The sequence below is a fragment of the Lepisosteus platostomus genome, chromosome 12 (assembly GCF_059453375.1).
Source record: "Lepisosteus platostomus isolate fLepPlt1 chromosome 12, fLepPlt1.hap1, whole genome shotgun sequence".
Taxonomy (NCBI): Eukaryota; Metazoa; Chordata; class Actinopteri; order Semionotiformes; family Lepisosteidae; genus Lepisosteus; species Lepisosteus platostomus.
In genome coordinates, this window is record NC_142622.1 from 43,650,845 (window position 1) to 43,664,116 (window position 13,272).

General features: G+C 45.9%; 1 protein-coding gene across 1 annotated transcript; it reads right to left on the reverse strand.

Moving 5' to 3' along the window:
- Positions 1 to 47: 47 nt before the first annotated feature.
- On the reverse strand, positions 48 to 12,972 carry mturn (maturin, neural progenitor differentiation regulator homolog (Xenopus)). The gene is made up of 3 exons (XM_088602129.1): positions 12,107 to 12,972; positions 6,317 to 6,439; positions 48 to 4,259 (listed from the first exon to the last, which is right to left on the reverse strand). The coding sequence occupies exons 1-3, from the start codon at positions 12,272 to 12,274 to the stop codon at positions 4,149 to 4,151; spliced, it is 402 nt and encodes a 133-aa protein (XP_088458255.1). The 5' UTR covers positions 12,275 to 12,972; the 3' UTR covers positions 48 to 4,148.
- Between the last annotated feature and the right edge of the window lie 300 nt (positions 12,973 to 13,272).

Consider the following 13,272-nt stretch of genomic DNA (forward strand, 5'->3'; position numbering starts at 1 on the left):
AAACTGTCAAACAAGGACCAAACACAAATGAAAACACACAGCCGACATGATTTCAATATATATATTTTAAACCAGAATTTACAGTGAGAGTAGAAAACAAAGCACAGAGACAGGGGAATATCACGTTAAAAGAAGCAAACAAAAATCAGATCATTAAAAAAAAATAGTGTACCTTCATAAAGTTCATAAAAGCAGTAAGCAGATCCAGTGCCTGAGCAATGAATGAAATAAAAGTGGTCAAACGCAATGGCCTGATCTCACGCCAGACCTAAAAGCACTTTAAAAGCCTCGAGAGATACAGTACAGGTCCAGACCAGGGGGGCAGGTTCAATCAAGCAAAAGGAAGCAGAAGATAAAAACACAAGAGGGTCACACAACATACCCACGGCCTGTGAATGGACTGGAATGGAAGCAAGGAGCCACACAGCAACTGAACACATCTCAACAGCCGAACTCAACAGGGCAGATCTCAGCTTAGACCCGCAGTGTCGCCCTGCGTTCAGAAATACACACCGACGCGCAGGCCTATCCCATGGCATGCATGAGAAAGTCAGGACGTCAGGGGTCAGTTAGTCCCGATGTCTTAGTGTTAAGGCCTGACTAAGGTTTGTACCACATTTGTTTTCTTCTTCCACCCTGTATTATCAGAGAATCAATTCATCCCAGAGCACCTCTCAACCTCACCAGATGGAGAAAAAGGAAACCCATTTTTAAAGCCGTGAACAAACACCACAGTTTATTTCCACCCGGGGGGCTCTCTCTCAGTCCTTGGAGAGCCTGAAATCTTCTAGTTTTTGGTTTTACCTTGAGCCGCCAGTTAAATGAACCTAATTGCTTCCAGAATTAGACACACACAGGATTGTTGTTGAGGTCTTTTACAGCTGGTTACACAACTCATTCACCTCATTACAGTTAGAGTTGCCTACAAATCACCTCAGAGCCTGGCGAGACCTTCAACAATTATACAGCTAATTCAAGAATGTAGCTGAAAACGTGACTGGAACAAACACCAGGGCACACTGGGCCCCTGAGACAGAGTCTGGGACCCCTGATTTACAAGATTGATTTTTACTATTGTTCTCAGAAGTGCAGAACCACCTGGCTGGGCACCCTGATGAAATTCAATGGGCATCAGTCCAGCAGGTGATCTGTTCCACCTGATTGGGGCCAGATTCTTAGCACGCTTCAGCCTTCAAGCATTACTTGATTAACGGATTGATAGCTTACAAACAACTGACCTATGAATAACTGAACAGGGGGACCACAAGAATGATAGTAGATTCTGGTTTCAAGTCTTAGCAAATATTTAACGATCACTTAAAACTAGTGAAAACCCAATCAGAGAAACAGTTTAAGCTGTCATTAAAATGCTATAATTTTACATATAAGCTCCACACAGACTCCCCAATTAATCGATGGGGCCCTAAAGATAATGTGTCTCCTTATTCAGCAGCAATGTTCAAGAAGATGTGCCTTTGTCCTGCAAAACGCTGCCCCTTGTTGTTCCTCTGCATCCAAGCAGTAGTCAAATCACATCACAGCATTTTTAGATAATGCACAGTACCTGTTTGCTACCAAGGGGGGTTCTGCTGTCTTGGGCAACTAATGAAATAAAACCAACTGGAAAACATAACCGGGAACTGGGACCTCTGTTCACTATCTCAGAAATACCAGCAGCGTGTCATCCCAGTACAAAACATTTTTGTGTTAGTGTTAGTATATTACATGTGTCTCAGTGTCTGAAGAGACAGAGATGACCAACCACACAGTGCAGTGGTCAGGAGAAATCTGTGACCTCTTCCAATCCCAGCTGAACATGATACAAAGCTTCAATGGGACACAACTCTCATTCATTAATTCATTAAGGCTTAAATTTGCAGTTGAAGGTAAACCCAAATGCAAGAATTATTTTGGAAAGGCAGATTAAAAAAACTCAAAGCCGTCTCTTTAACTAAGCTATGTTTGTGTAAAACACTTGATATAATTCACTCCAAAGTCTTTGATCACCTGCAAAACATTAGGCGTAGTACTTAAGGCTTTGAGTTTAAGTCTGAACAATATTTAGTATCTCCTGATAAGAAATACTAACCATTAATATGGAAATGGACTTCAGATATGCAAGTCTCCAAGGTTTTTTTCTTCAAGTTTAGGACTTTTGTAAATTGTTACTAAACACAGGCCTTCTTCTCTATACAGGGTTGTGCAAGAGACTTGCTTAATTTCCTGTAGTGGCCATGATCAGTTCTATTCAGTGTAAAACATTTTAATTCATCATTTTATCACTCCATGTTGTAATCTTCATTTCAAGGCCGCCACGGTAAAGAAATATTTTAATATGCGGTTTACCAAGAGTACTGGGAGGCTTGACATTTCTGAAATATTGTCCATCTCTGGAAAAAGTCAGGTTGCCATACAACGAGGGCAACTTTTTCTGGATGCGTTTTAAGGTGGACAGCAGAAGGACAGATGCTCTCTTTTCCAGTTTCTGTGCTAGTCAAGCTGCTGTTCTCTAGACTCACAGAGCACAGCTCACTTGAAACAGAGGCAAGAAGTATCCCTTTGTTCCACTGCTCTGTAGCCTTCCACACTGCATAATAATTCTCTCCGAGTCAAGTGCTACTTAAAATGTTCAGATAGTGCTTCTCAGCAAATTACAATTCAAATGCAAAGTGCCATTTGAGAGTTGCAACCTACTGCACTTCATTATACCAAACACTGAGAAACAATTCCAGAAGATGCACTGAGATTTTGTCCTGTCTGGAGGTTTTAGGCAACACAGCCACGAATTTTGCAAGAAATTGGAAGAATCACTAGCAAGACATATTATCAAGACGCAACAAGTGTTAAGTTTGGACCAAAGTTTAATAGAAATCAGAGCTGCATGTAGCTTATGACACCTCATCTTTATACATTTCTAACTCTCTTATTGCTGAAGACAAAAGCAAAACGCTGAAATCTTGATTTGTGAATATTTTTAAATGAGAACTAAGCTTAAAGAGCAAGAGAGTTAGCTCTGTATATTTCAGCTCTTACTTTATTATTTGGGATTAAGTATGCAAGAGGAAGAATCACTGCTTTTTGTGCAGCAAAACACGTGGGACTCAACAATGTGAATATCTACTTAATAATGCAGATCTGGTAATACTGCTAAACATAAGACAGAAGCCCAGCTAAAAATGCAGGAATGTCTAGTAGACAGTTACAAATACGGTACGTCCTTCTGAAACACATTTTGCAAATAATAAAAGCTTTATCAAACCCATCAGATGGACATCTATCAGTTTAGATGCATGTTCTAATTAATTACATAAAAGCATTGAAGTCTAAATAATGAAAATTATAGCCATACACTGTACTGTATATGTCTGGGAAACAATTTTCTAATTTTCACAGGGTTTCTGCCAAGCTTATTGAACAATTAAGAAATTTTTTTTTCTAGATATATTTAAAATATCGTAATAACATGTTTCATTTCAGATTTCCTCTTGTTAGCTTCCTCTCTCCTCTTCCTTAAGTGTTGCACATTATTCAATTGAGAAGAAGCAAAGATTCTCCGCACTACACATTCCGCTGTAATTCACCTTAAATCTGCATCACGAGGGGAAACGGCTTCCATTTTAATCTGTGTGGAATTTTTGCACTTCGGCAACAGCAAATGTGTCCTTTCAGTGTACTGTCATTGCCTTACTCCTAAGAAATAACAATTCTTGCATTTAAGTTGTAATAACGCACCGTACTGGCAAGACTGGCAAAGCCTTCTCACCATCTTTAGGAAATTCAAGGGAAACTCCACTCTAAGTGGAGACGTTGCTGAAAACGAAAGGGCTTGAAATACACTACTCACTATGTACTCTGCCACTGCGATGGCACGGTAAGAGAAAGCAAAGGCGTTTTCAGAAAAAGAAGAAAATGCAACTGATAAGCTGTTCATCTGACAATAACCTTCTTCCCACCCTGTTCTAAAAGGACAAGCCAAGGTCGGCACGGACTGCTGGAGGATTAAGCCTGCTGACATGAAACTACGGGGTAAACCTGGCTGGTGTGCAGTAAAGGGAGATGTAGGTGGAGTTTTGCTGGCTCTCCTGTAGGGGGCAGCACTGAGGTTCTGTGGCAAAGGCTCTCTCTTCCTCTCCCTGCCATCGGCTCCCTCACTGCTGACTGACGCCCATCTGCTGGTGGTCCGTCTCGGGCTCCCCCTCCTCCACATCCGCGTGGTACTCCTCGAAAGCATCGTCATCGATATCGGGGAGCCCCAGCAGCTGCGCGGGGGAAACCAGACAAGAGTCAGGGGGCGCTGATGGCACTGCAGGAGGAGCGAATTCCTGAAATAACCCCGCGACTCCGACAACAGCCGTTCAAATAATTAGTATGTTTCATATAAGGATGAATAACACAGCCATTTCATCGCAATGATGTCTTTCAGGTGTTTCTCAATCTCTTCCATCCCACACACTCCCATAAACGAATAATTGTACGGCAGACTGCCCCTATCCCCACACACACGGCGCCGGCCCTGCACAACGTCATTAATATAAACTAAACTCACTGCAGTGCGCAAGGTCTGGCAGGAATTGAGGACGGTATAGCACCTCAGTTCTCATTCAGATTTGTCAAACAACAAAATCCTACCTCGTATCACATGTTATCGTCACGGACAGAGTGAAGCCTCTATCTCGCGTGTAGACTCCCAAATAATTTTAGATAAATCCGTAACATTTACTCATTTTTTAAATTTTTCTCATTTGTGACTTTCACAAAACTCCACGGCACACCCGTTAACATCTGGAGACGCAGTGTTTTACCATGACGCACTGAGTGAGAGAGCACAGAGCTCAGGCCATGACACACTGAGTGAGAGAGCACAGAGCTCAGGCCATGACACACTGAGTGAGAGAGGAAAGCAATCCAGACCGGTAGTAACACAAAGCACACTCAGGATTTCGAGGGCAATCATCCCCCGAGAGATAGAGGGATCTGAACATCATCAAGAGGTAGGGGAAGTAACCTTGCGTATTCCAAGAATGAATCTAGAATCAATAAATGCTTGTGAACACCGTCACTGGCTGAAGTCAAACTAAAATTCTTCAAGTGTTACAAGAGCTTCCTCTACATCCCTCGTAACTCCTCTGCTGGCCGACCAGTCTCTTCTACAGCCCCTGCCCAGTCCCTGCTGGGACAGGTGGGGTAGGACTGGGCTCCATTTGGCTTTCTGGTTTTCAGACTGAGTTAAGTACACGCTGAAAGCATGCCAGCCATGACGCGCGAGACATCTGAGACATGTGCGAGAGGGAATCTGGAACGTGAAAGAGGCCTCGAATGATAAATTTGATCCACGCCAGGATCCCGAGAATCCCACACAAATTTCCTCTCTCACTTTGAGGCTCGATGTTCTGATCTCCTCAGGATGTGAAGCCACCATGCAATTCAGTGTCTACCTGGTTAACCGCCCGGCACAGAGAGGTGACATTGGAGATGCACGGAGCCTTTGCAGCCCATCACCCCTAAATAGGCCAGCTCTCCAGGGTGGGGAGAGGACAGTGAGGAATATCTCCTACTGCTGCTGCCTGTACAGCCTTCTCTTTGTGGCAGAAGACATCTGAGTCACCTCAGTATGGCTTAGATGGCAGCTGTTGATAGCCCTGACACCCAGAACGTATGGATGAATTGGATTTTTTCTGTTCTGCTCTCTTGATACCGAGACTGTTCTTTAACCTACTCCTCTTAACCTATAACAACATTCACTCAAAATCCCTATTATCCACACCACCCCTACGCGTCATGCGAGGTCCGGCATTTGAAAAATGAGGTATACATACATATTCCTGCACTAGAGCCTGAGCATGCTAATTTTACATTTACACCTTCAAAACCTGCATGAAATTTTGAAACGGATCACACAGAATCAAGGTTAATGAACTGGAACTCAATTTCCACGTGCCCCGATTTCTAAAAGATCATTTTTCAGCTGCTGCTGCTTTGGAGGCGACACCTCAAGTAAAGTTTATAGCCAATAAGCTGTAATAACACAAAAAAAACTGAAGGGCAAGACTGAAGGCTCTTCTGCACTGCTCTGTTCTAGATGCTGGCTGTCCTGCTGGGTGACACAGGGAGGGGCCTCAGCGCTGTCCGATGTGGAGCTCACTGATCCCGCGGCGTACTCCGCCGTCTCCCAGCTCGCAGTCAGTCAGGCGCAAGACCGCGCCGCCACGCCAACACCCTTCCGCGCGGCGCCGGGCAACCACGGACAGACAGACCCGCTGGAGGGGCGCGGCGGCTGAAGCAGAAAGCTCCGGGGGCCGGCAGGACGAGCACTTACAGGCCGGAAGGAGCGGAAGACCTTGTCCAGGATCTCCAGGAGGGTCTTCCTGCCGCAGGAGGAGATGTAGTCCTGGGCCAGCTGCAGGAAGGGCAGGCAGTCCTCACTCTCACTCCACACGTGCTGCCAGAGGGAAGACCGACAGAGAGGCGGGTGAGGCCCCGAGCGCCCGGTGCTGAACACCGCCCCGGGCCAAAGTATGACAGAAAACCCAATAAAAATACGGAACCTGGAAAAATCCGGACAATAAAAAAGCAGTTGCATACAAAGTAGTTGACATTTTAAGGTGGGAGGGGGGTTGTGTCGTGTTTGAGCTGTTCCTGGGGGTTATGTCCCGTTAGAGGAAGTGAGAGGCTGTTTGACATCAGCTCTTTCTGGGCTTCTGCTGGTTTCTGGGACCCAGGTTCGAGCCTGCCCTCACCTCAACTTCCACAGCACACCTGGTCTCTGTGTTAGGAGCGCCCGTCCCAGCCTCGCTGGTATCTGAACATCAGTGATCCCGTCGATTGGTGCGATTCCTCACTGCTGATATTCTACTGGCAATACTTACTGTTGGAAATACTTGACACACAGTAAATACATTACTTCTGAAATCCAGCAGGAATCACCGAATACAAGACACAACGGGTCTTGAACAACAGCAGCAAAGAATCTTGCTGGTTTGCTGGCGCCGAGTTTTCAGGCAGCTTTAGAATGGCACAAGTCAACTTCAAGATGCAGCTGAACAGACTTCCTTGTACACTTTCTCACACCTAGCAGGAGTAGCGTAGATGTTAACGGCCTGCTCTTGCACAGCTGTGATGAAGTCAAACTGATCTGGCCCAGACTCATTTCTTTCACATAAGGTCAGCCACAGACCTCTCATGTGATGACTAACTGCCTCTCCTGTAAGGCATGAGTAGGTATTCAATAACATTCATGCCATTGTGTACGTTACGCTAACTGAAATTAAACTGTTCCTTTAAGGAACACTGAGACTTAATACCATCTAGGTTTATAAAACTGCTTTTTTATTCCTTCTAAAACTAAAACGCCAGTCTATCAGAGGGCTGAGACGCACACACTCACACCAGGGCCACTTTTCCCAGTAGGCGATTAACCTGCCAGCATGTCTAGACCACCGTGGAAACAAACCCACATGAACACGGGGAGAACATACAAAACCTCCCGCAGACAGCAACCCACGAATCGAACCCAGGCCCCAGCGCTGTGAGGCACGATGTTAATCATCGTGTGGCCCTAACATGAAAGCCACTAAAATAAAAATTGTTTACAATGAGTGGAAGCTTCTCTTTTAAGACGGGGAAAAATTCCAACCTTATGTCAAAATCCGGGGAGAGCTTTTTTAATGTTTACAAAAGATGAAAGATTATCTGTAAAACAGCTCATTTTTACAAGACTGCCTACTAATTGTGAATGCCCTTTGCAGTTTTAACAGTGATTATTTCACTGAGCTAAAGCTTTTAGATCTCTAAAGCAGCACACATTTTAGATTATGAGTAATGCACACTTATAATTTAAAGGTTTCAACAAATCACACTTGTAACATCACAGATGATAAATTGCACTTATTCAGTGGCAGACATCACATTTCTTCTGTCAGTTTAATCTCTGCAACATGCAAAGACAAACATGGGCGGCAGTCACTTATTATGCAGGTTATTGAAAAGGCAATGAGCTCGTTCTGACAGTTCAAGGCCTCTTACAGGCATCCTCTGTAATTACGATAAACTGTAATTAAACGGAGGAGAAGGCATATCTTGGGGCTTATAACTCAAGCATGAACAGCAAAGGTTATCCAATACGGCCAAAAGGTACGGCACACTGAATATCCTGTATCCACAGTCGAGTACCGTCAGGGGACATGCTCATGAACCTCGTCCGCACTACTGACTCCTACAGATGCCACACCGACTCCGCGTCTTGCTGAGATTACTAAAAAAAAAATCTGCATATCAGCCAAGGTCAGACCAGAACCCCATTTTTACAGCTCCGCACGCGTTCACAAGCACACGTTTCCACGCACCTGCAAACAGTCAATCGTTCTCTAGGTGGCCCAGGTGCCTCTTGCGAGTGAAAGCTCATCCACAACGAATTTGCCCCCATGGCAATATCAAGTACCCGAACCGGCTGGGCTTTCAGGCAGTGAGGCACCGATCTCAGCCCGCCGCTCACCTGTTCCCAGACGTTTTTACGCACTTCGATATTCAGTATTGCTGTGATTGTGAAAGGCTGGGCAGCACTGGAAGTAGAAACTACTTCTATTCGAAGCAGATTTAAGAAGGGCAATTACGATAAGAGAGAACACAGAGTAATATGGAAAGACAGCAATGTCTTCTTTAATACAGGCTTGTTCCAGGCCTGCCTCCGACGATGATGTGGTGTTGTTAACCAGCACCCAAACAGTACTTATTACAGACACACACCCTGTTAAATCCTCCTACGAGGAGGCCTGAAACTCAATATTCTACAAATGAACCCCACATCTTCCTACAAACCTGAGAGGCTCAAATGGTCATTGACATATTTAGATATACAGTATATCAGGCATGGTGGTGCTAACGGAACAGTCGTGGCATTTAGGTCGCTTTAAGACAGCTGAGGTTTTTAGATCTGACAAAACCAGGACTGTATCCACAATCAGACCCTCCTGACACAGATTCCAAACACTTCAATGCACGGACACTTCCTTTTCACCAGAGAAAGAGGATCCATCGTCATCTGCGACTCAATCATACATTCTTGATTCATCACAGATCAGTACGATCCGCTTGATTAAACAAGACAGTGACGAACGAGTAAACAGAGGCTGAACTATACAGTACCACTATTGAAAGTATAGACTACACCGTCTTTGCCATCTTTTTCTGATTTATAGGTTATTTTAAAAAGTAGGTCTCTTGCAGGACTTCAGCAATGTTATAATGTTCTCCTCAAATTAATTATTGAATTTTATTAAGAACAGGATGTATGTTCTTTTCACAGTACATTATGAGGTCAGGGAGTAACACCACTGTGTACCATTTACTTTTCCGTTTTATGGGTGGAAAAATAAATATCTCTACAGAAAATGGTTAATGAATAAGACTTTCAGTTTTCCAGCACTGAAACAATTCATCATGCTCCACTGTCTGGTTGTGACTTGCATTATGATGGCTGTCAGAAGAAGTGACTGCTAGCTACAGTAAACCTGTGACTTGCAGGCAATTTATGTTTTGAAACTTGCTTCATTCTATGGAAAAGAGGTTTTCATAATATGGCACACACTCCCCCTGGAGGAACAAGTTTCAGCCAAGACAAAGCTGCACTCACGTCCAACTCACGATTTGCATTTTTTCGCTAAAAATATGAGTCGGAAGAAAAACGAGAAGAGAACTGGACATGGTGGTAATGTGCTAGCTTTCCTCAATAATGACCTGGGTTTTAAATTTCCGTTTCTGTTGACCTACTGACCACAAATCTGTAAGCCAGCATGAGGGTATTTCTCCAGCCAGCCTCTGTGTGCTCCCCACATACAGACCTGACCATCTGCTTCGCCATGTGCTCCAGTTTTCGGGGTAGGAATTAGAAATTCATTTACGTCTGTGTACTGGTATCCATCCCGAAGGAGCTGAGAGACACTGCTACAGTATACAGGAAGGGATGCACTGCAGAGCAGCTGCCCCCTGATACCGATCAGGAGGCAGAGGGAGAGACCACCTGACCAGCTGAATGGAGGGGGGTGTTGACATGGGAGAGAGGATGAGCCAGTGTGTCGGGGTGGCTCAGGGGGCTGTGCCAGTTACAGAAGCGACGCCACCCCCCTCCGAATTCTCGACAGTGCGAAACCCCACCTGCTGGACTCCTGGACAGGCAGGCTCACTCTGGGCCCGCAAGCGATCGGAATCGAATCGCAGCAGGGGAGGGAGGCAGGACGGGTTCGAAGTGGACACGAGCCAGGACACTGGGGTGAACGCCCTACTCCTACACACAGACTGACGGGTTCTTTAGTGAGCTGGTAGTCAGGGCTCCAGGTTAAGGTGTCCTTCAAAGGACAGCAACACTTACAGCACAGCGTTTTCCTCACTGGCTTTGCACATTCTAGCCCAGAGGGAAGAGTTACACCTACAGGTCCAACAACACCACTCGGAGCAACAATCCGATTTTCCCTTTCCAGGACTGCCCAGGCCCAGCCTTGCGGGGCGTCAGAGATCCAACAAGATGGATGGCAAGACTGCTGTGAGGCAGGTAACACTGCCTGTCCACTGATGACAGCAATCTCATCTCAGCTTCTGTCAACTGAGGTCTCATAATACAGCATTAGAGGAATTCAGTCTGTTGGCTGTCTGGATTGGAGGCCTAGCCTGTGTGTCCTTGACATTTGAACACAAGCACTGCGAGCCAAGGCAAGACAATGACCAGGCCAGACTGCAGGCATCTCCTACAGTAAAGCGCGTCTCGCTGTATCGTCTGGAAATTCCAAACCTATGACCTCAGCTAATGGTACTAAGATTTGACCATTAAATATTGTAAATGCACTGTGAAACGGTGAACTAATCATCCCTTCTATTTAAAGGCCAAAGAGGCATTTTCATATGCGTTTATTGCATACCAATACAAAGAGGTGATGACATTTATTCTGACTTAAATTCAATAAAGATAATATCAATTATCAAACATTTGGTGCGAAATTTAAATCTCGCTTTTACATCCCACTCGACTGGTACACCTTGGTATGTGCAACCAGAAGACTACAGTCCTGCTGTAAGTGTAGATGTCAAAGGCAGCAATCAGAACTGTTTTTAAAAAGCTCTTTGAAAACCTGTGAGCTGACTTCTCTTTAAGGAGTCAGAGAAAAGAAGGTTAATGTGGATACTAGGCAACTCTCTCAAACTGTGAGAGTAAATAACCAAAGCTCATCCATTTTGGCGAAGTCATTCGAAACCTCTGTCTGCATCCCCTGGAGAGTATACAGCACAAGGGCTGTACAATCTCGTTCCTTCTCCACTCACTAACACTGAGGATGCAATGATCTTGCAGAATGTAAAAATCTCACGCAAATCAGATGACACACAACAGTTGCTGGGGCAGGGGGATTTCGTATTGCATTGACTTCTTTCCTGTTCAGCTTTATTGTATTGACCTTGTCGGTGCACAGAATCTAACGTAGGTATGTATACACGTTATGGGGCGGAAACGGAGATATTGAGAGACGACTGCTCGGCCAGCTGGGCCCAACTGGGAGCCGTCGCCCCTTCCGACAGAAGCCCCGTGTGGACAGGCGCGTCATCGCTGGGCTACAGGTTGCGGCTCTAACCCGTGAATCCTGGCGCAAACGCCACAAGACGGTGTTAAAAGAAAAGGAAAGGCGGCCAACCAAACTGCCGGGATTGGCGTTATGCCGTAATCGACGGTTTATTGGTCTACCGGGAAGCTAGCGGAGGACGCAAGAACGAAGAAGAGACGACACCATCCTGCACCTTCGCATACACGCCCTGCCGTTTAGGTACCGTAAAGCACTGGCTGAAGGGTGGAAAACAGAGGTTCACGGACACACAGTGCAATCAAAAAGCAACGCCTGATTCCGACAGGCACCGCTTAATTTCATGCTTTTAACATCAACCGGTCTGTCTCGCGTCTATTCTGCGTGCGTCGAATTACAGTGTGGCGTTTAATGTGAAAAAAAAACAACATTTTTTTTGTGCGCACGGGGGGTTTGAAGCGCCTGCCTTAGAGCATTATTTTTACAGGATCCTGGCAATACCTGACAATACCTCCCCTGCCCCCCCCCCCCAGTTGAATTTTACTTACAAAATTGTCAGCACCACCGTTCATATCGGGACACAGCACGTAGAAGGAAAGTCCGGGCTCTGCGTAAAAATCCAGCCGCCTCTCGTCTATTTCCTCGGCAGCAATTAAATCAAAAGGGGTGCCGGTGCACCATTTCTCTGATATGTCCACCAGCTGCTTGAAATCCATTCTTTTGTCAGCTGTTTGTACACCTGGGGAGAGGGGGGTGCGGAGCCGCCGCTTCACCGGGGTGGGTGTCCACGCTCTCCTGGGGAACAGTGCAACGCAGGTCCCTCCTTAAAACCCGCACCTCGCCTGCATGGTGGATCCGATCGACGTTGGCTTCACGGGCAGCGCTCGGGCGTCCGTCAGTGAAATAAAACCCCCCACAAAACGCTGTCCGAGGAGACAAGCCCTGCAGACGCCGTGAGTGAGCCAGCCAGCCAGCCACACGCACAAGGACTGGGCACGTCACGTCCTTCGCCCGGCGCGGTGACGACAGGCGGAGAACTGCAGCCAATAGAAACCTGCAGCCCGGCGGCCAGCGCCAGCCTGCCGGCGTCCTCGCTGGTGTTATCGGGGGATTGGCCCGCAATACCGCGGTGACCCACCTAAAACGTGACGACCACGCTCCCGTTTCACCGCTTACCCGCTTGAGACGAGGAATATCCAGGCCGCTAGAGAAGAGAGCGAAAAGCGAGTGTGCTCCGACTTCAGACGTCTAGCCAAACGCACGGTGGTTCTTGTAACAGTTTTTCCCAGAAGATCTGGTCTGGGCTTTTTCTGTGCGCTCCAGTTGCAAGTGAATATGATACAATTGTTACAGTTTAAAATAGGAACAAATGTTTCCTGCCTTCTTGGGGCAGTTATGTTTCTTGAAAATGTTACGCATTCCTGTATTAGCACATCAACAGTGCAGTGGAGCTCTTCAGTAGTTTCTGCTTGTGCTGAGCCTCCTTTATATGACATTTGCTGTGTGGGAACGCAGGAGGCTGCTTATCATTCCTTACCACGGGGCGCTGCAGAGGATGAGAAGTTCAAAACCGGGGATGAAATCATAAACGAAAAGAACTGATGTGTTTTACCACCTAATCCTATTTTTATGTGATTCAGTGCAATGTCCTATCTGTCCTGCTCCAGTCCCACACGTCAAATGCAACTGTTGGACTACATAACAAATGCTACAA